The sequence below is a fragment of the Neoarthrinium moseri genome (genome assembly GCF_022829205.1).
Source record: "Neoarthrinium moseri strain CBS 164.80 chromosome Unknown scaffold3_Wmoseri_CBS_16480, whole genome shotgun sequence".
Lineage (NCBI taxonomy): Eukaryota > Fungi > Ascomycota > Sordariomycetes > Amphisphaeriales > Apiosporaceae > Neoarthrinium > Neoarthrinium moseri.
Genome location: NW_026055117.1, coordinates 1300329 through 1322337, shown reverse-complemented (window position 1 = coordinate 1322337; position 22009 = coordinate 1300329). Strand labels below are relative to the sequence as shown.

Below are 22009 nucleotides of genomic sequence, written 5' to 3'. Positions count from 1 at the left end.
ATGTCGCGGCCGCAGGTGGGCATAGAACGACTGCCCACCCGCCGCATGAGCAATGAGCCTCGCGAGTCTATGAACTGCAAATCGTGTCGGAAGCGGAAGGTTCGTAGTTAACCTCGAGATCCCGTTCCCGCCCCCGAGTCCCAATTACCCGGTCCATCGCTGTCGGTCTGCCCTGCAGAAATTAACGTTTGAACTGTAGATTAAATGCAATAGATTACGGCCGTCGTGCGAGGCCTGTCAAGTTTTCCAATGCGCTTGCATTTATGGTATGTTAAACTGTCTGAATGCTTTGACTTATACTGCAACCATTCGAAATGGAGTGGTTACGTGGGGTGGCAGGAGCTGATTTGTTGCCTTTTTCTCATCCATACAGATGCCGTGCCGAAGAAACGAGGACCCAAAACCGACGTGCTGGAGGCCTTGCTGAAGAGGGTTGACGGATTGGAGCAAAAGCTGAAGGAGAAGAAATCTGATGCATCACCGACAACTGAGGAGGCTCCTCCGCTGTCTGCAACTACGGAAAGCGAGTCGCCAAATGGCATAGCACCGGAACAAGAGGAAGGAGCCCAAGCAACGGCCGAATCAAAGGCCAAACGTCCGCTCTTGGAGGGCCCGCGCGTCAACGACGTGGCCGAAGAGACTGCCGTTTATTCTCCGACCGTTGCCAGCGAGCCGTCTCCTGGTGTTCAAGTGGAAGCTCTGCTTGACACCTACTTCAGCCGGTTTCACGCCAAACCATACCATATTCTCGACGAGTCCACTGTCCGCCAAAGGCTGCAATTGAGTCAACTACCTCCTTATCTGGTGCATGCCATCTACGCCGTTGCCGCCAGGTACGATCAATTCTGCATATGGCTCATACCGCACTCACTAACATTCTACAGGTATACTCCTCATCCAAGTGGTTACCAATCCGCCGTGCAACTGAGTGAGGAATATGCCTCGCAATCAAGGAGGGAGATAGATACGGATGAGCCGTCCGTTGACGCCCTTCAAGCCTTGCTCTTGCTCGTCACTGCTTTCACCGCAGCGGGCAAGGGCAAGAAGGCCTACATGCTGCTCAGTACGTTACGGTCCCATTTTCCTCACTTTGAATGACATTCTCACTAACGCGTCACAGCAAACGCGGTCGGAATGGCGATGGCGCTGGAACTACATCGTGAGGTAGAGCAAAACGCCCGCATCACACCAGTGGAACGCGAGATGAGACGCCGTCTTTTCTGGACTTGTTACTTACTTGACAGGTTCATGGCGTGCGGATCCAAACGTCCATCTCTTGTTGGCGACAAGACAATCCTGCTACGTTTGCCATATTGGTCCCCCAGCCCAGCAGCTTTGCCTATCGAGGGCGAGTTCTTCCAAAGCGATTCGAACCTCCAGAATTTTCAAGGCAGCGGTAGAAAGTGTCAGGGAAGCAGCGGTATGCTCATCGACATCAGCCGCATATTGGGCATAACGAATCGATATCTGGCAGCTGGTGGCGTCAAGGGCGACTCCCACTTTCCCTGGCACTCCCTATCCAACCTCTCAAAAATTCGTCAGCATCTCGATGTCTGGGCTTCAGGTACTGATGACGTCTTCTCGAGTGTCGACGCACTGTTCGGACAACCCGACTCAACAGTACTGGTCATTAGCAAGCTAATCTATCACCTCATCCATTGTCTGGTGTATAGACCATTCATACCAATCGACCTAGCGGAACTGGCTGGCACAGGCCAGCATCAATCTTGGCAGATCGAAGCAACCAACATGTGCTTCTTACACGCCAATGCTATTGCTGAACTGGTGGAACTCGGAAAACAGACGGCGACTGTTGAATGGCCAGCCTTTGTTGGATATTGCATCTGCACAGCGGGGACGGTACACATCCACGGTGCCCACTACAATAAGATCGGCGCAAACGAGATGACAGCATTTGCATCTTCGGCAGACTTCTTGTCACGGGAGATGCAACAGTTGAGCGAGCTTCGCTACGCCTGGGCTAGTGTCCAACACCAACGCGAGACTCTACAGGGCATCTATAACGCCCATGCGGAATTGGTCAAGAGCGTGGCAAACAACCCTATGCGGCACTCGCCAGTCTTTCACCTAGAAGATTTCTTCGACAGATACTCCAACATTGGCGGCCCAGGTGGGCAATGCTTCACTTTCGACCCTGCGAATTTGAGCCTGTCGGATGTCATCGTCGACTTTGCAACAGACACATACACTGGCCATGATCTATATGCACCTAGAAATACTCTCGACCAAGGGACCGAGAGACCAATGTTGAAGCGCAAGAATACCGCAACTAGTCTGGGCCGCAAGAGACCGGATATGCGGAGCCTTGCACCCATCCTCAAGCCGATGCACCCGCCGGCTCCTGGATTACCTACGCCAGCACATCACTCGTATGCTACGGGCCATAATACGGGCATGATGCTCCAGAGCCCGAGATCTCTGCCCTCCAATGGCGAGCAGCTAGGACATCACCACGGCCAACAACTACACTCAAATGCTCACGACGCGGTGGAAGACGCCGCAGCCAAGGCTGCTGCTGCCGCGGCGGCGGCAGCAGGGTTCTCAATTACGCCTCCGCAACCTGCACATCAGATGTCAAATATGCCAGCCACACCCTTCTCTCCACAATATAATTTCGCGACACTATCTGGGAACACTCCGAGGCCAAGCGGGCACAGTGGAGACATGAATATTGGGTTCGACCCAATGTTCGGCACCATCCCAACCAACGCCTTCTCCTCTCCGGCGGCGTGGCATGGAGATGAAGAGCGGAGACTGCCTCCTATTGCGCCAAGTCCGGGAGCTGCCAGTCATAGTGGAAGTGCCGGAACTGGTCCTGGCGAGGAGAAGGATCCATTCTTGGGCCTTCTGGAGCAACTAGCGGAGAGTGAGAATGCTCAGGGGCAGGGGATTGACTTGGATTTCTTCCTTGCCGGAGCGCAAGGTTGAGATACGGTAGCGCGCGCCTTGGATGTAACTTCACTTCTCACCGAGTGACCTGTGGGTCACTGATTCTTGCATACTTTATTTTTAGCGGTTCGGCGTTGACATCAGCTGGGAGATCTGGGCAGCACAAGTTTCCGGGGAGCATTGCATGGGTAATGGGTGTCATCGGGAGGAAAGCATCTGATCTATTTAGCGCGGTGTTCATATTGGGAGCGTTAACTTGCAATTTCTCGGAATCTGAGGCTATGAACGGACATGTACGACATGTACCCTACGGGTTCTAGCTGAGAATCCAGATAGCCACGGGCAACAAAAGGGGAACTACAATGAAAATCCATTAGAGGATTGCTGCCAAAGCTGAAGATCATCTGTGATTCTGGTATCCTTTACTGATGTGAAACAGAGATTGAATCAACGGCGGCCTTGGTAGAATGCCCTCGGTTGTCGTCAAGGTCAAGGATCAAGCGACTGGAGCTCGTACTAAATTATATCCAACGGACACCAGCGGAGCACTGGAAAGTGACGTGCGGACACGGATAGTTACCCATTTACCAGGAAACCGCATCTACTTCATCTAGGTGGATATGATGTGACCTCATCACTTAGAAAGGCAAAAAAAACCTTTGAACCGACAAAAGCACGTCCCCGGTCTTGCTAATTCGACTAAACCACGGTTCCGGCTTTCAAGGTACGGGGAAAATCAACAGTCAGACGAGACAGGGCTTTGGACCAAGTCCCGGGTCCCAGGGAGCGAGCCTCGGTACCCAGCAGAAGACCGACTTACACAAACGTCCGGTAGCGGTGAGAGCGGGTCTAACTTAGCACATCGGCGCAAGCCGCGCACGCGGCATAGCGTATTCTGTGCTTTTGCTCGCTACTGTACTTGGGGCGCCGGGGCCCCCAGTCCCAAAACACTCTTCGTGAAGACGACGACCCTTTCATTCTCTGTCATGTGTGACGACAGAGGCAATCAAACGCGAAAGCAAACCAGATGGCAAGCTGACTAGCCACTCAGAAGGGGAATATGAGGGTGTATTAATGCCCAGTATCCGGGTTAGCTCCCCAGGAACCAAAAGCAAGTCGGCTGGGCGGGCCGCCTGCGGGCAGTGCGTCCGAAAGTCTTTTTTGGGGTAGGTACATGGCGAGTTGGGGAAACGCAACGGCCCTTGGTGTAGATCAGCCCCCTGTCAGAAGTTGGGACGAGACGTGTTGGAGAGGCGCTTGGGAAAACGAAGTTTCTTGGGTGGGCCGGAGGGTGATTGGGTACTTTTCTCCCAGTACCTAGCTAGGTAGGGGTTTGAGGCTGACTACTGTACGTAAGTGGTCCTTCGTTCCCCCAAACCCTTCCCGTACGGCCGCTTTGCCAAATCTTGTCGTCCACGTCCGAGTAGGTGTTTGGAGAGGTTCGGCAGTTGAGTGCACGGGATGGGCGTGGCTTTGCTAGAGACAGCTGCGTGGCTTGCTGGGACCCTGCAAGGCTCTGCGAAGAAAGTTAGTACATGCGATGCGGGTGGCTTGCTCGTGTGATCAGTCACTTTCGGCCGCCGTGAGCTCGTTCCGACTTGCAACCCCCAGCCTCGGAACTAGGACTGAGAAAGGTCCACCTTGCGATGAGGCGCTGCAACTCTCGATTCGCCAATGATAACGATGTTACTCACTGGCCTGTTTTTGAGCCTCAAAGACGCTGTTGTGTTACCTTAGGCTGCATGGACCAGCTTTCTCCTGTTAGCGCTGACTATAGCATTAGCAGATCTTATTATAAGCTATGATAGAACCTGAGGGTTGAAAGTGATACTCCAGTATCTTCGTCAACAATTTATATTGTTACGTTGCCCCATTCCTATAGCGAAACAGGTTTTTCTTAAAGCTTGTGTTGCAATCAGATCAAATGATAATTGTTCCCGAGACATCTGGATCAAGAATGCATATCAATCCCATGTTTGGGCAAAGGCCATCCCTTTTGGCAGCAGTATGGCCGTATCACCAGAAGAGCTTCCGCGCAGCGGACAGGGGAGGGGGGGGCAGGTTGACACGCCTGTTGTTTTCCTGAATGCAAACCAGTCTTGTTTAAGCTGGTTCCTGTAGAGTACATCGACAAGCTTCGGTAGACGGGGACGTACGAAAGACAACCATCGCCTGTAGCCCTTCAATACGAGCTAGACGGAGCCTGCACAATCGTTCTCCCGTGCCCAATTGCCCTGTAGCCTATGTAGGTGTACGGCAAGTGATCAGCCAGGGCACCAACCTCAAGTTACACAGATTAGCACCTCGCGTCCCAATGCTTGGGTGTCAGATGATAAGCAGTCAAAGCGAAGCCGCTGGGTACGCAAGAAGCAAGTTTACGCTCAGCCAACTTACTACGTTATCAGTCATATCGGCGCCAATAGGTTGCCACGCGGGTCTGAGGCATACCCTATCAGCCTTCGACGCCGCATTCTGGCACGCATGTGATGTAACAGAGCCATCGCTTAGTTACAAGTTGAATGCCTAGAGTCCATTTGCCGTCAGCTAGGGTGCCGTTCGTTCCGCTATCGATATCGTGTTGCATGTGGTATCTATGACCATCGTCTACAGGAAACTTGGACAGTGTATATGTTCTGACAATTATTGCGCGCGTGGGACAGAGCCCACCATGTTGCGGCGAGATCAATGATTCGAAGCGATATCGAAGCCAAGAGTGTGACGTTCGTAGGCAGCAATCACTCCAGAAGGTGTCCAGTATCAGGACTTCACGGTTCAACCTTTGAAGCAACGTGTCGCGGACAACGCCAAATCCATTTACTAGGATAACGTTACAGCTGAGTGCTGCTTCACCGGAGTGCACAACGAAAGTAGCTCCAAATCAAGAAGATGATAGGCATGATTTGAAGCAAGTGATATCGTTCCCTCTCTCAACTTCAAAATGGTTGAGCACACGTACGCTGCTGAGCAGGAGTTTCGAATATTGTGATCTTGGCAGAAAGGGGCTTACCAAACCCCCACGATCTGTACATCTCCGTTATGGCGACAGCATTCTAACCAAGCGCGATTCGATCTGCCAACATGGATGCAGATATCTACAGATGGCGGTGAAATCATGAGCCACTGTATTTGTGTTAGATAAAATGCACCTGTCGTCACTGTGATAGCCCGAATCCAGGCCTTCACGACTGATATGTGCAGGCACACCACCCTGCTCAACTGAAACACCAGTTTAGCTGCATGATTGACTCACATATGGCCAGAAGAAAAGCATCAACAGGGGACTTGCCCCAGTTTCATGAGCGTGGAAGGCTGAGTATTGAGGGAGAGATGAATTGTACCGGAAACGGCAGGTGGCATCCGGCCCGTGGCCTCGGGATGTCTTATCCCTAGACTGAACACGGGAAACGTGCTCGGCGACCATTATCACGTATCATTCGCCCAAGGTAGATGATTGTTTGGCGAGAGGCTTACAGATGCTTATAAACCTGCTTAGACTCTGTCTTCATGTTTCAGTCGCGTGGGGGTTGAGCTGGCGGACTGCAATCTCTAGGTCTGCTGTCATCGTCAAGTTGTAGGAATATGAACAGCATGCAAGAACATGTAACCACAGTATATTAGCAAATCTTTTACGGGAAGGTGTATTGAATTAACCACTTAGTTTCCAACCTGGAGACCTGCTTCGCTGGCTTCTTGCTTATGCAGCGAAACATAGACTCGATAACCTTCTGCAGTGTCGTCTTCTCGTCCTCTGAACCAACGAAATGTCAATGACTGCTAGTATCTGCGTTATCTAGTTGTATATAGAACCAGTGTGAAATTAATCACTAGATAACGGGCCACATACGCACAAGAAGCTCGCTTGTCAGTGGTAGCCGGGGAGTGTTGTTTGAAACTTCGAGTTGTGTCTCAAAGCACGAAATGCAAGTCAGAATGACACAGGAGGTACTCGGAAAGGTGGTTTGAGTAACACATTGTATTGGTTAATGTCGTAAATATGTGACTTGTTCTGTAGTATTCAGGTCTATTAACTCGCGAGCATGCCATTGATAAGTTCGTTGGGGAACCCCTATGTATTCATAACTAATTGCGTCCGGCGAGTTGTATCTAGGAATGACGAGAGATAAAAGGACTTAATTGGAAAAGCAACCCCATTACCATACTTTGTTTATAGCCGTGACACCTTTGTAACGCCAACCTGTCTTCTTGTGCACGTCATGTCGAAGTCCCTCCAGTCAATCTTCCTGGATGAAATATCGATATCTAGGCCCCGTAACTCCTGCAAACAAGACACACAACTACCATCCGAACTGCTCGCAATGAAGCTCGATAGATGGACCGTCCTTCGTGATGAGGCCTGCAGCTGTATTTCTCACGGCCTTCATGAGCCCATCGGGACCACATGCAGCGATCAGGATCCGTTTATCCCGTCCGGAAGACTTGACTGCTTCTTGAAGCAGCGCCACCACGTCTGGTCGTCCCTCCTCAACCGGCATATCGATAGAGCCCGTTGTGATAGTTCGACGACCCATGTGGCACATGACCGCTCTAAGGCCATCCTTCTCGGGATCTTCACCCGGAGGAACAATAGCTGGTAGGTCCTCGGGATGGACAAGCCTGCCCTCCTTTTCCAATTCAGATACCGGTGTCATGGGCGCTAGGTCTGCAGATGACATCGAACCCACGGTGGGCTGCAATGATTGCGTGGAGGGTTTCTCTGTGACGGCCGGGGTACTTGGTGCAGACCTCGTGGCGTGTACTTTCAGAGCAACCTTCGGGGCATGCGTATGCGTGCGTATCGCATTCAGATGATCAGCAAACCACGATAGATTATCTATAGGTAGTTAGCATGTTTGCCCAAGCCGTGGTTATGCGTATCATACCTCTCTCCTTAACAGTCCAAATAAAGTCGATCTGTTTATCTGAGGTTTCTGTCATCTTCGAAAGCATGTTTGATGCCAAGCCAAAGGTGAAGCTGGCTCCTGAACCACCCGCGACCAGCACCACCTTGTCGAAGTCGATAGGGTCGGGGAAAGTTCCGTAAGGGCCCTCAAGGGATACTCGTAGGCTAGCACCGGGATTCTTCAATGCGTATTTGTGGAGGTCCCTTGTGAAGCCACTATACGTGTTGACGATCAGTTCGGTCGGAGATGTCGCCACAATGGTGAACGGATGCGTTTCGAAGAGCCGGACCTTGGGAAGCCAGACAAAACAATGAGCACCAGGCCTGGACCTAGGCAGGGGCTTGCGTAAAAGTATCTGGGTTCCACCGTTGGGGAGCGGGTGAACTGTGGCCTCGTTGTTGATTCCGTTGTAAAGCAGTCGAGAAAAGCGAATGAGTCGGTCCAATGCCCAGATGCCTGCAGCTATGCAGGCAACCATCCCAACCTTTTCTGCCTCCAGCTCGGGGCGATGCAATGCCAAGGTTACAACCATCATCATGAATAGGACGATGTGGAAAACGTAGAACAGCTCGTACTGTAGCCTGCGTAATACTAGAGCCTCAACGCCGCTAGCGAACATCGCAAATCCCAGCACAATCCCAGCGGTGGTGAAGTCTTCGTGCAAAATGTCCCATCTCTGTTTCTGAATGAAGTAAACACAATATATCACGGAATGCAGGATCATGTATACAATGGTGGTATACCCCGCTATCTGGTGCAAAGGGTTGAGACGTTCGTATGAGTAGGAGGTCAGGATAGCCAACGGTGTATTCTTGAGTGCCAAGAACACAACGAAGGTAAAGTTGGCGGCTGCCATCCTAAAGACATCGTTAGTAGACTTCTCTCAGACAGCTAATCAAATTCCACATACCATCCGAATCTAGCCGCGAAGTTGGTTGGACCGCTGACGTCAATTCCGACAAAAGAAAGCACTACGTTAATAGCCACGTAGAGAAAGACAAGAATTCCATGTCCCATCGAGGTGAAACCAGGTAGTTTCCTAATGAAGACTCGTCGCGCTTGTCTGTTTGCTTGCTTTTAGTATCTCGACCGAATGGCCTGGACCGCAGACGTCTTACCTTGATATGCCTGCCAGAGGTGATAAGACATTGACCAATGTCTTTGGCAGCTTATTCTTGATAGCGAACAAGCGTACCCAGTGAGTGATGATGAAGATCGCTATGAGCCCACAGAGCGCAGCTGCATAGTATTCCGTCGCTAGCTCACTGGCCTGTTGTCTTGCCGCGAAGAATGGGTTAGAGCTTTTGGGTGCCATCGTCTGTACAGCTTGACACCAGAATGTGTCACAGTTCAAGGCAACGATGTTGATTTCAGAGAGTATGCAGTGATGGTTGGCCGAGAAGTCGTGGCATGGATTGTACTGCAGGAGTTGGCAGATAGGCGTCGTTAAGTACGAAACAGGCAATGGAAGCAGGGCCTCGCCAGTGAATATTGTGAAATAACTACCAGGTAGGTGTGAGGTGTGAGACCAATATCAACAGGTGTATAAAATTAGTGGCGTAATGACCAAACGCTTAATAAGAGGGCCCACGACCATCCTTTCAGGTCTTCTTGTGCATAGTGAGGCGTTCAGGTTCTACTACTGCATGGTTATCTCGGAGGCAGGCGAGCGAGGATGTTGCATCCAAAGTTGTATTGAGACGCCAGCCGCTGTTGAAGCGAAAGCCTGATATGGACTCCCATGCTCGATATGGGGATCTCCACCGGCATATCTGGTATTCGGGACCAAGCTTTCACGATTTTACAATCCACTATGGATGAGACCTGAGCAATGTATTTTTTGCAAGCCCTCCACGGCGGCAACCCACATGAGTGATTCAAGACCATAACACGTCTCAGATATTCGCCGGTAATGAGAGAACGTGGCAAAGTAAAAGTTAGAATAGTGACCCGTTATCATTGCATATCTATAATGCCACTTACCTAATGCGGTGATAGAGGCCGATTTTTTCGTTCTTCAAGCAAGATGCGCCGAGCAGCACGTCTTATGGCAACGAGAGCATGGGTTCCCCAGACTAACATGTTTGTCATACTGACAAAGCATGGTAACGATATTGCTTGCGCCAGCCTGGCAGTCACTTGGAACCGCGGTTACTTGGTATGCGTCAAGGCAGACGGGATGCGGAAACCATGTAACGAGGGTGTAACCTGGGTCCGCTACCCAAGACGGACTGAAACCGGTAGAAACCACTTTGGATAAAATCGGAGGCCATTTAGCCCTGGCCCGCCAGCTGACCAAGTACAAGCTCTGTGTCTCAATCTGGGAGACGTCTGGATGCGGGGGTCCCGAATTCGAACTGGGACAACCTGAATGAATAGATTGTCTGCATCTGCCACTCCTCGGCTCTGCTTCACGCAATGCAGACGTGGCAGGCCACATGAGTTTATCTCGACGTCCACCGAGGCATCTCGGGGGCGTACCGACGAGGCCTGCCAACACCAGCGTCACATCAAAACACTCGGCCGACTGCGGGCGTCCGAGGATATCTTCGCACGAGTCTGCATGGCTCAGGATTGTCGCTATAGCACGTCAGACAAGGTGGAATCCGCAGCCGCACGTGTGACGGTGAACGTGGACGTTCTAGGCCCATGCCACTGCCATTCGCCAAGTTCAGGGATGCGATAGGCGTGTGCATGTTCCTCGCGGTCGGTTCCTACATACCATGGTAGATCTTGGTGGCCCTCATCAGCCGGATCGCCGGCCTGTCAAAACTTAGTGTCGTGCTATAGCGGAACCCGATTTGTCGCAACAACCAGGTCAATCCTGGCCGTCGAGTGGAACGGGCCAATGAACATTCAGAGCCCGACTATCGCTACGCAAGCTGCCGTGAGCACCTGCTCAGGTAAGGCTAGGTGCCGAAAGGAGCCGCGAGTTTAAGATCGCTCCGCTCTGCCCGCGACTAGGAATAATGTCATTGTCCATTTTGAGAGAAATTGATCATTAGGCCACTGCAGAAAACGCAATGAGCATGCTTGGAGCTCATGATAGATACGTCGCACTGGGAATGGGGAGTGCCGGCTGACGAGTCTCGGCCTGGGTAGGAGACGGGACCCTTCTAACAGGGTGGCTTCTTAACCTGCCAAATCCGGGGTTCGGCTAGCATCTCTCGGGTCACCCAACGGCACTCACCACCGCACCCCTACAGGCCACACTTTCAGAGAGTTAAGGTTTTTCTTGGCTGCATCGTATCCAGAATTGTCACGGAAACTTTGTAAGCCTCAGTGATTGTCAACTCGTGTTCAGCTCAGCATCACATCTCTTCGCCACCGTTCAACCGTGAAGTTTTGATACTCGGGATCGACCCATCAGGAAACCAGCGACATTCAGCTTGTATCGACGGCAATGCACAATCTCTTGCAGGGTTAATGACATGGAATGAGTCGCATTTCTCTACCGTAACGTCGTAACAGGGTCTGCGATCAGCATGCCTCATCAAGCCCCAGTGAAATCCGACAACCAAAACCCTGGGTTATAGGCCAGACCACAGTAAGATCACGAGCAACGGGATTTATTCGTGGTAATTACATGCCCTCCGATCGCGATGACTCTTGGTACAAGTGCATCTCACAACGCTCACGAGAAGCCGCCAACACATCAACGCGTGCGATTCGTGGGAAGATTGGAGAGTATTGATCGTCCAGCTGACTTTGTCTGAAATCGACGGCCGCGCTAAGACGCACGAGATTGGACGACCCTAACGGCTACACACCTCACATCCTGGAGCCGAGTATGGTTTAATATAAATAACCTGTCTCCTTTTTTTGCGCTTGCCAATCTGCTTCAGTACAAGCCGAAACCTCGTTTACCACAGACTGGTAGGACTGCGACATAAATTCCCCGCATCTCGCATATTAACTGCAGTGGCTTCTGACCTCACATAACATCGGCAATCCAAGCGCATGCAGCAGCATGCCGGCTGTCGCTTATGTTGTTTTCGAAACGGTGCAGGTGGGCTCCATTCGCGAAACGCCTTGCAGTGCTGCATCCGCTTGGAGCGAGGCTTGAGCTGTGCCGTGGTCGAGGCTGAAGGCATTTCTTAAATGCCCGACCGCAACTGCCTATAGACAACGGTGTGCCAAGCATACCCAGAGTTGTCAGGTTTTTGGCTCCTTCGATCCCAGATGTAACGTGCGTGTCCACGAATTCTTTCATCTTCCAACCAAGAGCCGAACACCCCAAGTCAGTCCAAGACAACTTGCCGACGAATGTGTCTATTCCATTGCCGAGAGCTGGATAATTCTATTATAACCTGGATTTAAGATGTAGTTTTGGGAATTATACAGGTCCTTGCAAAGGAGAAATGGAAGTTGGCCTCTCTGTCTAAACCCAGGTCCGACATTGGCCCTAACACGAACCTCGATTTTACAACGAGTACGTAGTCAAAAACCGACTCTACGTGATAATATTCTCGGGAACCAGTTCACAGCCTCGTTTGACCATGTGGACAGAGGGCAAGATTTCCATGTCAAACTATCGCATTGATTTTGAAAATGCTCTTATGTCTATCTCCAACACTGAACGAACGAACTATCTAAACACTAGCCTTCGACCTGCATAATCAATGCCCTAGCAAGACGCTCGTTGATTAGCTCGGCAGAAGCGATTCCACGGTTCGCCATCTCGACCACCCTCTGGCGATGGCGCTCGACATCTTCAGGCTCCTGGGGCTCGTGCCTGCGGCGGTCGTCCAGCTCCCCCATGACCCTGTAGAGCTCCTGTTTGGCGTCTCGGAGTGAGTCCTCCAAGACGTCGATTTTTGGTTTAGACTCAGCTCGCTTGTTCATCTCGGCCCGTAGCCGCGCCCATTTCTTCTCCAACTGCCGCTGGATGAAGAATAGGTCGTCCCTTGTGAAGAGAGGCCCGCCGTCGTCGTCCCGATACTCCTTGCCCATGTCTCGCTGTGCTAAAGTCTGGTATGCTTCAGGGTCAATGACCCCACTGGTTAGCATCTCATCGTATGTCTCGAAGAGCAACTTTGCCGTCTGCTCTAGTCCTGGCTTGCGTCCCGCTTTCCCACCTGCGTCTCTCTGGTTTTCTTTGCACGCACGCAACTTGTCCTCGAGGTCGCTGATCTTCTGTCGTTGGGTGATTTGTTCCTCTTTGTACCTGATGAGCGTCTCGTTTGCCATCTGACCGTCTTCATCCTTTTCACTCTGGACCATCTCTAGCTCATGGCATTTGGATTGATGTTCAGCTGCGAGACGGGCATTCGAGCGCATCTGCTCCTCTGAGCCCTTCTCAAGCTCCTTTTTCTGTGACTCGAGTTCCTGGACCTGCTTCTTAAGTTTGTTGATCTCCGTGTCTTTTGTGGCCTGTGTCGATGTTTTGGTTTCCTCAATTTTCTTAACGCGTTCTTCGAGAGCTTCATTCTCGGACATCACCTCGCGAAGCTGATCTTCGAGCTCCTTGACTAAAGCCTCACCTGCTACTAGTTCTTCCTGTGTCTCCTGGAGACTCTCCTGCAAATCAACCGTGTCTTGTCCCGGGGGGTCTCTCTTCAGCTCGTCGATTTGCGTTTCCGCTGCTGCTAGTTGATCATCCTTGTCCTTGAGCAGCGCTTTTAAAGAACTGATTTCTGACTCAGTGATGGTGTCTGAGTCAGACTTCTCGAGCTCGGTGAGCTTGTTTGTCGCGTCGAGTAGTTCCGCCTTTTGTGCCTCGAGCTCATTCTGAAGACTGGAAATGTCCTCTTTTCTCTGACTCTCTGCCGCCCTTAATGTTGCGAGTTCCTTGTTGGCATCAGTTAACATCTCCTTCCAGTGCTCAGTCTCGTCGCTCTTGCCCGACGAATCTCCATCTAGTTTGGTCCGCGCTTCCTGCAGCTCATCGCTCTTGGCCTTGACTTCGATATCGTACTCCGTCAACTTCTTTATAGTTGCTTTTAGTTCCTCTCTTCTGCTCTGAAGCTGATCGTCAGACCCATGACCGGCCCCTAGCTTCATTTCCTCCTCCTTGACCTTGGTTTCCAGATCTTGTCGCTCCTTCGTGATTTCATCCAGCTTTTTCTGGCTTTCCTGAAGCTGACGTTGCAGATCTTGTAGTTCGACTGGAGTGCTCTGAGCGGTAGCCAGCTGTTTCTCCAGCTCAGTGATCCTGTCGTCGCGCCGAAGCAACTTCTCGGTCATCTGGGCATCGTGGTTCACCCGATCGCGAGCTACCCACTGGATAGTATCCTCATGCTCTGCAACAAGGCGGTTGAAAGCCGCCACAGGAACCTCAGTCTTCCCAGCCATATCAATCTTGAGTCCTTCCAGCCAGCCGCTAAGCTTAAAGTGGGTTTCCTCGATGCGTTGCCGTTCCTTGTCGGTAGCTGGCCGCCCGACAACACGCTCATACTGCTCCAGCGCATTTTTGACACGCTCCTCAATTGGATCTGCTCGTTGTCCATGCCGGTGTAGCGGATGTTCAAGCGACGCCATTTGTGCATTGTATCGGTCGATAACGGACCTGTCATTGGGATCGAATCCCTCTTCGGGCCTCGCGAAGATACTTTTAGGGGGCCCTGCCATGGCGATCTATATTGCAGGAGGCGCACTGATTTCGTCAGAGAATGGATAGTCTTCGTACAAGCAAAAGTCCTCGAGGCCTCATTAACAACTTGAGAACCCAAAATCTTTCTTGAGCTGGTGCTGATCACATACAGAATTGATGAAATGGCGAAAAGAATGAAAGAAAGTTAAGTGTGTATCTTGTAGGGTTTAGGTCTTACGGCGTCCAAACAAAGACTTTACAGGAATATTCATTATTGTCTCAAGGATCTCTAGGACAAAGGCCGAACGCAAGCGATCTAGCACAAAGTGCCTAGCCGAAACCTTCACTACAAAGATCTGGGCATTTCAGACGAGCTGCCTAAAGAGAAATATTGCAAATACCAATGAATAGCTAAGCTACAAGTCAGAAAACTGGTTGTGTCTCAAACCTGCCTGGTCGCTCTGGTATTTTCATGAACAACAACGGGAATTGACTGGCGCTTCATAATGGTTACATATTTTGAGTATATTGTTTCGAAGTCAGCCATCAATCTCACTCTAATCTTAATGGCTATTCGGTGCCAATTACCTGTCCATGATTGACCTTCTACTCAGATCTTGACTAGTTATAGAACGTGTACTTTATAATGACCAATACACTACGACTGATGACCCTGAACTTCATTTACAAGTCCAAAACTAATAGCACCATTGACTCTACGAAGCCCATCCACCGACTCTGTCCTTGAAGCACCCCCAAACCGAGTTAGGCCGACACTATCTCTCTCCCTCCTCTCTTCCTCATCGAGCCAGACCAACAAATCAAATAACTCAACGGCCTCGCGGTTCTGTCCTGCGACATCAAACTCATTAGTAAACCGCCCCATCTCCGCAATGGACCGGCCGAGGACCTCCGGGCTCTCATGTAGCCACCTGCCCTCTTCTTCTTCTTCTCCTTCTTCTTCTTCCCCTCCATCATGCTCCGGCTTTCCCGTTTTCTCCGCGTACGCGTAGATGCGGCCGAGCCGCCTCGCCAAGTCGACGACGCGCTGGCTGCGCGCGCGCCGGACGACGTCGTAGGCCCGCAGCGCCATGTCGGCCTGCCCGGCGGGGGACCGCACGCGCGCGAACACGGCCGTGAGGGCCGCGGCGTCCTCGAGCGCCTGGGCGGCGCCGTTGCCGGCGAATGGCAGGGAGGCGTGGGCGGCGTCGCCGACGACGGCGATGCGGCCGCGCGCGTAGAACGGCGCGTGGTCGTGGTCCGCGGGCTTCCAGGACGCCGACGGGTCGCGGACCACCAGCCGGATGATCTGCTGCGCCTCATCCGAGTAGTCGGTGTATTTGTCCGGGTTGAGTTTCGGCGGCTCAGAAGCGTCACGCGAGACGAGGTCCGGGTTGGACGCCCCTCGGACTGCAACGCCGGCGCTGAGACGGGTGCCCTTGTTCAGCGGTATCACGTTGACGTGGCCCCTGGGTCCGAGAAGGATGGGTACGGTACTGCACCACCTGGAGTCGATATGCTTCCGTGCCTCATCCATAGACACCATGGTCCGGTAAATAGTCCAGGCATCGTGGTTCTTCGGCGCCGTTGCCGGATGATCTGGTCCCAAGAGATAACTCCTTGTGAAGCTGTGGACGCCATCGGCACCGATGAGCACGTCGGCCTCAGCGCTTGTGCCGTCCTGGAAGCCGATGCTGATTTTCTGTCCGCCGTCCATTTCTCTGATAGAGGTGAGTCTCTTGCCGAAGACTACTGTTTCCTTCGGCAGACACGCGAAGAAGCCCTCCAGCAGATCGCTTCTTGCGACGCTCATCCTGCCCTTTGCGCGGCCCAGCTCTGCTACCTTCTGGCCTTTGTTCTTGCCTTGCGCCAGTATGATCTCAGTGGCCATCTCGATATCGGCATCTGCAGCCATGGACAACGCTTTCTCGAAGTAGGCATCCCTGAGTTCGGGTCCAATCAGTGACATCGCCGCGATGGCATTGCGGTGTAGAGCCAGGCCAGCCCCGACATCTTGGTATGAAGGGATGGACTCGTAGACGCGGACACTGATGTGAGTTTGCTTCACCAGGCCGGTGGCAAGTGCTAGGCCTGCTATACCGCCACCAGCGATGGCCACTGTGATAGTGGAGTGACCAATGTCTCCCATCCTGACAGATATTTCAAATGACTGTTTATCGAGGCTGAATGAAACGAAGATCCATCAGGCGTTAAGACAGTCTATGCCAACGAAGCAAAGTCGTTTGGAGCGTGGTACTACATTTAGAACTACGATTTCCCATGTCAGCATCAATGACAGTCAGCCCTTAGGAAGGTTAATATGCGAGCCACGTACAACGCAGACCTGGTGGACGTGTGTGTACCATGACATAGCCCTGAATTGGTAGCCACTAGGGGCTGACAGAAAGTCTCACTTGACGACTGAAGCTCGCCGTCCGAAGTCACGAATACTCAGCATTTTGTCTACAATAAGCCTCGGCACATAAGGTTTTGCCCGCGTACCCCAAGGTTTCGGCGTCCGAAAAAGGGTTCGGGTAATCTGAACAGTTGCCCCATCGTCTCAAAAGATTGCATATTCCGATACGGTTCAGGTACGATGCAGAGCCAAATTATTCGGTTAGTTTCATCATGTGTATTCAAAAGAATAAAAAAATAATAGATAATAATATCTCCGATTGTACGTAGTTGTTGCTGAACTCCATCCAGAACGCCGGGATCAATGCTTATTGGGAACAATCTAGTGTGAGCTTGACTGACCCTCTTTGCGCTTCTCGCTGGGGTGCTCCTCGTCACTGTCATCGCCGATGCTGTACCGCTCCTTGTTCATTTCTGTAGGCGTTGCCACGTTGAGGTCGTCCAGCTCGCTCTCGTCGAAGTCGCCTGCCTCCACATCACGGCCCGACCTCTTGTTGCGGAAGCTCTCGAGGCCGGTGTTGCCGCGAACTCTCTCGGCAGCTGCTGCTAGTCCTTGGTAGCCCTGAGTACGTCTCCGGCTTCTCCACATGCAGAAGCCCCAGACGGCAGCCCCAATAGCCACGATGGCCAAGACAAGTTCTCCAGACTTCTGATACGCAGCCCATTTGGCGTCTTCGAGCGCCTTGTCCTTTTGGGCCTGGTCGGATGCCGTGTTGTTGGTAGCACCTCCAACGGTGGTATCTGGGAGCTTCTCGCCGTCAAGCAGACTCTGGCCCGGTACACCACCGATGCCGCTAATATCCACGCCCAGGAACCTGTCGAGCATGTCCCGAGTGCGGCGAGGATAGTCAAATGGCACCATGTGGGACGAGTTGTAGAATAGCACGTAGGTCAGGTTTCTGGCCTGCTGCCAGAAACCAGCAGACTCGCCCTCAAAGGTCCAGTCCTGGCGCGGAGCCCAGTTGCCGGGAGAAACCTCAAATCCCTTGCCGCCATTCCACTGCATGTTGCTGATGAAGGCTTCAGTGCCAAGGTGGTTGCAAATGAGATCCTCAGCTCCCGAGAAGAGCAGCACGTCGACTTCTTTCAGGATATCGGGTAGCAGGCGAACTGAAGGCACAGAGTTCTGTGCCTTGAATGCAGCGCCTACAGCACCGTTGCACTCCTGCCAGCCTGTGCTCTTTGCCGAGTTGATGTGCAAGGCTGCAGTGACTTCGCTCTTGCGGAGGTACGGAGTAACACTTGTCAAGTCCGGAGGCCAGTTCATTCCACAGCTCGGGTAGGTGTCGGTCAGGCGAACGTCGTACATGTTTACACACTGGTTCTTGCCCCTGGAATCTTTGGGAAGGGTTTCAGCAGTCAACCGAAGGATCTCTTGCAGAATCTCTTCACAATCCGAGACATCGACGGCGTCCTTGGCGGAGGCGGCAATCTTCTGGTGGCAGACAGCTTTCTGGGCCTCGATTTTGTTGCCCTCGGTGGAGCCCTTCTTCACCAAACCCTTCTCGTAAGCAAATTGCAAGTAGGCGTCGTACTGCTCCGGGGGAGATATCCAGCCGTTTCCAATCAAGAGACCCTTCAAGTTCCAGGTGTGTTTGGTGGCGGGCTGCTTGTTGCGCTCGAGAATAGCCTTGGCGATGTAGGGAATGTGCTGGCCAGCAAAGGACTCGCCCGCGATGTAGATCTAGATGAAGTGTTGTGTGAGCGTGCGGTTTCATTGCAGGGGGGAAAAGATAAGGGCGCCTTACGTCGTCATGCTCATACTGAGGGAAGAGCTTGAACCACTTCTCGAGGAACGTAGTGAACTGGTTGGCCATCTCGTCGAGCTCCGAGACGTACTTGTTGGTGTCGACGTAGCTGAAGCCGGTGCCGACGGGGTTGTCGACGAATAGAAGGTTCGCAAACTCATGCCACGAGCCATTGTTGTACTCGAGATTATTCTCGTCCTTCAATCGGTAGGGGCCAATCTCCATCAACGCACCATCCTCGGAGCTGCAGCCGGGGCCACCGTTGAGCCAGATGACGGTGCGTTGTCGGTCGGCGATGTGCTGATTCTCGAAATGCCAGAAGAACAGGTTGCCGTTGCCGCTGCCTGCTGGGGTGACCTCTACGTGTCTGTCGGGCGGGAGAGACAAACGGTTAGCGACGCGATCCGAGATCTGAAACGTGGAGAGCTGGCCGCGACTTACCCAGCATGCATCTTGACCAGCGGACCAGCCGGAGCGCCAGGCAACGAGTGGACAAAGTAGTCGGCAGCCGTCATGTCGACGGCATTCGCAGTCGAGGTCCACGATGCCAACATGGCCAGCCCGGAGGCGGCGATGCGCACCGAGCTCCATGGGGGAGCCATGGCGACGCGGGTGTGACAGCAATGAGAGAAGGGGGCGACGAGGACGAGTGAGTACCCGCAGGCCCAAGGAGAGCGATGGTCTGGCTACAGCGTGGTCCTCGGCGGGTTGGCACGACTGTTGAAGGGGGTAGGAGAAAGAATAAAAAGAACAAGGAGAAAACAAGCAGCAGGCAATAATGTACAGGACGACAGCTGCTGACGGAGGATTCGATAAAGGACGTTCTCGTTCATCAAGCGTGAAGTGGCAGAAGTGGCCTCTCGGCCGCAGCTCAAAGCGGGTAGGCCCCACAATTGGCACAGGGCCACACGAGCCCCCCCGTTGCTGATTGGCCTGCTAAATCGGTACGCTGGACCCTGGAGCGAGCCGGCCCATCGGGGCTTACGTCTTTGCCTGCCAGGCCACGACGCAGCTGGAGCATTGCCCAGCTCCAGCTAAACAGCCCCTTGCCCCCAGGATACGGGGACGCTTCCAGGTTAGGTGCCTTGGGTGCTGTTCAACGTTGACCCCCTAAACCCACCCAAGTCTATCGCTAACAGTAGCGCAGTGCTTTGTGGGGATGGGGGTTCGGTCCCCATCCATGCCTGACGCCGCATAACATCGATCGATAGATCTCGATAGATAATGCATGACCCGTTCTAGTATCGTGGAGCACGAGCTGTTTCTAGTTCGACCAAACATCCATAGAGGTCAACTCCTCAGCGAGAGTTGAACGCTCCGGGACGAATGACTTGTCGTCTTTTGTTCGTCTTGGAAGACGACCAGCGTTCAATCTGTCAATCCCAAGTGTCTTCGTTATGTAGAGCAGCGAGAAGTGCTGGGTGACTACCTTACTGTACCTATTTCAGCAAGACCAAATTCTGTCGATTCGCCGGGAAGCATAGATTAGGCTTTGGCGAGCATATGGATTTATGGGCAAACGGCCTCTCCAAGTCCAGAGTCTACACCCGCATCCAATGTAGGCAGATAGCGCACGCACTACAGCGTTCCACATGCTGAAGCCAAACTCAACGGAAGGGGGTGAGATGAAAAGGTACTCTGGAGTATGTTCCAGTATTTGCACGGATGGAATCCTGTCTTCCAAGGCATTGCCGCAATTTGAAGCTTATTGAGGACATGATAGATTACATATTAGCGTCTATGAGATATTTCCTGACCGTTTGTCGTGAAATCCACCTCGAGATCTAAAATAGAGCAATGCCGATGCGAACGAACCTGGTACATGGCGTCGTTTCCGTTCCCTGATCTCCGATTACGGGCCATGAAAGATGAAAAAATGACAATATGACACTCCCCTTGAAAATGCCCTCTCGTCCGGACTTTTGCGACGCGCAACTCCACCCTTTTCCCCTTGGCTACCGGGACAACCACGGGGTGGGAAGGAGCCTAGATACATATGTCGTAGGAAGAGGATCATCGCCAGACTCATCTCGAGGCTTGCCACACCAAAAAGCCCTTCCCAGCCGAAATCAGCACTGAGTATCTCCATTCAGGAATAGGCGGCTTATTTAATAACATTTGGGGGCTGGCGGTTGGGACCTGATCTGGAATATGGTTGAGTGGGACATATTAGGTAGTCTTGGGTGATCGGGGTCGACGATTGTCCTCATCACTCGAGGGCCTGGAGCAACCGACCAGCTTGATTTCTCCGCCAACGCCTAAGTACCGGGAAACCTGTCTGTCCTCGCCTATAGTCTCGCCTTTCCGACTGGGGAGCTGATAGAATACACCTGTAAACATGCTGGGCGCACGGTTGGCGATGAAAACGAGGTTCCCCCCACCCCCAGTGCTGATCTCGTCGGTCAATGGTCTTCCAAACTCCAGACTCCTATACAATGTTTTGTCGTAGTCGTAATTGCCCGTGGCCCCAACAAGACGCCCATGAACGTCGTGTTCTGTATCCCAAGGTCGCAGCAGTATTTGTAACTCCCCATGCCTCCCGAGGGTGGGCACTGACATCGCATTACACACTACCCCTGGGCAGACCTGCATAAACCGGAGCGTAGGGGATCGTCCAAACCAAAGCCGGGAATCCTGTTCGTTACTCGTCGACTAGTACCCCTTCAGAGGACAGGCTCGCTGCCGTAAGGGGCGTCGTATATCGCGTTTATCGTTTGATCAACCACTTCGTCTCCCTCCTCCGAGGTTATAAAACCGCCCGCCGACAAGCTGCTGATCACATCTGCGATCCAGCTGAAGCGGGTGAATTCTGGGTCCTCGTTGTTGACTAGGGTCCCCATGATGGCATTCCGAAGTCGTGAATCACTAGCCGAGGCCACGGGCACAGCTGCGACAAAGAACTGGCGGAGATAATGAGGTCGCGAATGGGGAACCCCCGGGCTTGGGGTCACCTTGACCCAATACATGCCCGTGTGGCCCTCGAGCCGGAACGCAGTGCTCGTGGTGGCGCTGTCATCCGCAGCCAGGTAGAACTCGATCATTCGCGAGTCCTCAGTGTCTCGGGGGTATCCTCTGAAAATCAGGACCGTGAGGGTCTGGGTATAGGTTGCACTCTCGGCTACGCCATTACTGTCAAGGCGAGGCTCGCCGCCGATATGGTGTTGCGTGGTTCGTACACTTCCAACCGTTGTCGAGCTGGTCCCCATTGGTCTTCAACTGGAGGCAGTATGTATACAAACACAGCACCGGAATCATGAGTGGCAAATCAAGGATCTCTCCTGCCCCGACCACCGTCGGATCTCGCGTTCGGGCTGTAGCCTCGCTGCCGGTCTAAACGCTATACCTCCCTCGAAAGATTGCTCGGGTACACAGAAGTAAAGTCGCATTTGGTGTACAAGGTGAAAGATCGCCGCGGCTGGGGTGTATTGGTTTTGAATGTCAATCCGGCATGCTCGGCAATATTGGGGACTAGAATGGGGGTTTAACTGTGGTGGTGGTAGTGG

General features: G+C 52.6%; 6 protein-coding genes across 6 annotated transcripts; 1 reads left to right on the top strand and 5 right to left on the bottom strand.

Annotated features, from left to right (window-relative positions):
- On the top strand, positions 1-2949 carry JN550_001778 (uncharacterized protein; the record flags this gene model as incomplete). The annotated part of the gene is made up of 5 exons (XM_049312999.1): positions 1-99; positions 200-266; positions 374-833; positions 885-1063; positions 1121-2949. 5 exons carry the CDS (start codon positions 1-3, stop codon positions 2947-2949), a joined length of 2634 nt encoding a protein of 877 aa, XP_049176629.1.
- A 4256-nt stretch (positions 2950-7205) lies between these two features.
- Positions 7206-9126, bottom strand: JN550_001777 (uncharacterized protein; the record flags this gene model as incomplete). Its single annotated transcript, XM_049312998.1, has 4 exons — positions 7206-7741; positions 7791-8668; positions 8722-8874; positions 8930-9126. The coding sequence occupies 4 exons, from the start codon at positions 9124-9126 to the stop codon at positions 7206-7208; spliced, it is 1764 nt and encodes a 587-aa protein (XP_049176628.1).
- Positions 9127-12410: 3284 nt separating this feature from the next.
- On the bottom strand, positions 12411-14381 carry JN550_001776 (uncharacterized protein; the record flags this gene model as incomplete). Its single annotated transcript, XM_049312997.1, has 1 exon — positions 12411-14381. One exon carries the CDS (start codon positions 14379-14381, stop codon positions 12411-12413), a length of 1971 nt encoding a protein of 656 aa, XP_049176627.1.
- A 620-nt stretch (positions 14382-15001) lies between these two features.
- JN550_001775 (uncharacterized protein) lies at positions 15002-16492 on the bottom strand (the record flags this gene model as incomplete). The annotated part of the gene is made up of 1 exon (XM_049312996.1): positions 15002-16492. The coding sequence occupies one exon, from the start codon at positions 16490-16492 to the stop codon at positions 15002-15004; it is 1491 nt and encodes a 496-aa protein (XP_049176626.1).
- A 588-nt stretch (positions 16493-17080) lies between these two features.
- On the bottom strand, positions 17081-19108 carry JN550_001774 (uncharacterized protein; the record flags this gene model as incomplete). Its single annotated transcript, XM_049312995.1, has 3 exons — positions 17081-18442; positions 18507-18873; positions 18948-19108. 3 exons carry the CDS (start codon positions 19106-19108, stop codon positions 17081-17083), a joined length of 1890 nt encoding a protein of 629 aa, XP_049176625.1.
- A 2061-nt stretch (positions 19109-21169) lies between these two features.
- On the bottom strand, positions 21170-21712 carry JN550_001773 (uncharacterized protein; the record flags this gene model as incomplete). Its single annotated transcript, XM_049312994.1, has 1 exon — positions 21170-21712. One exon carries the CDS (start codon positions 21710-21712, stop codon positions 21170-21172), a length of 543 nt encoding a protein of 180 aa, XP_049176624.1.
- Positions 21713-22009: the final 297 nt, after the last annotated feature.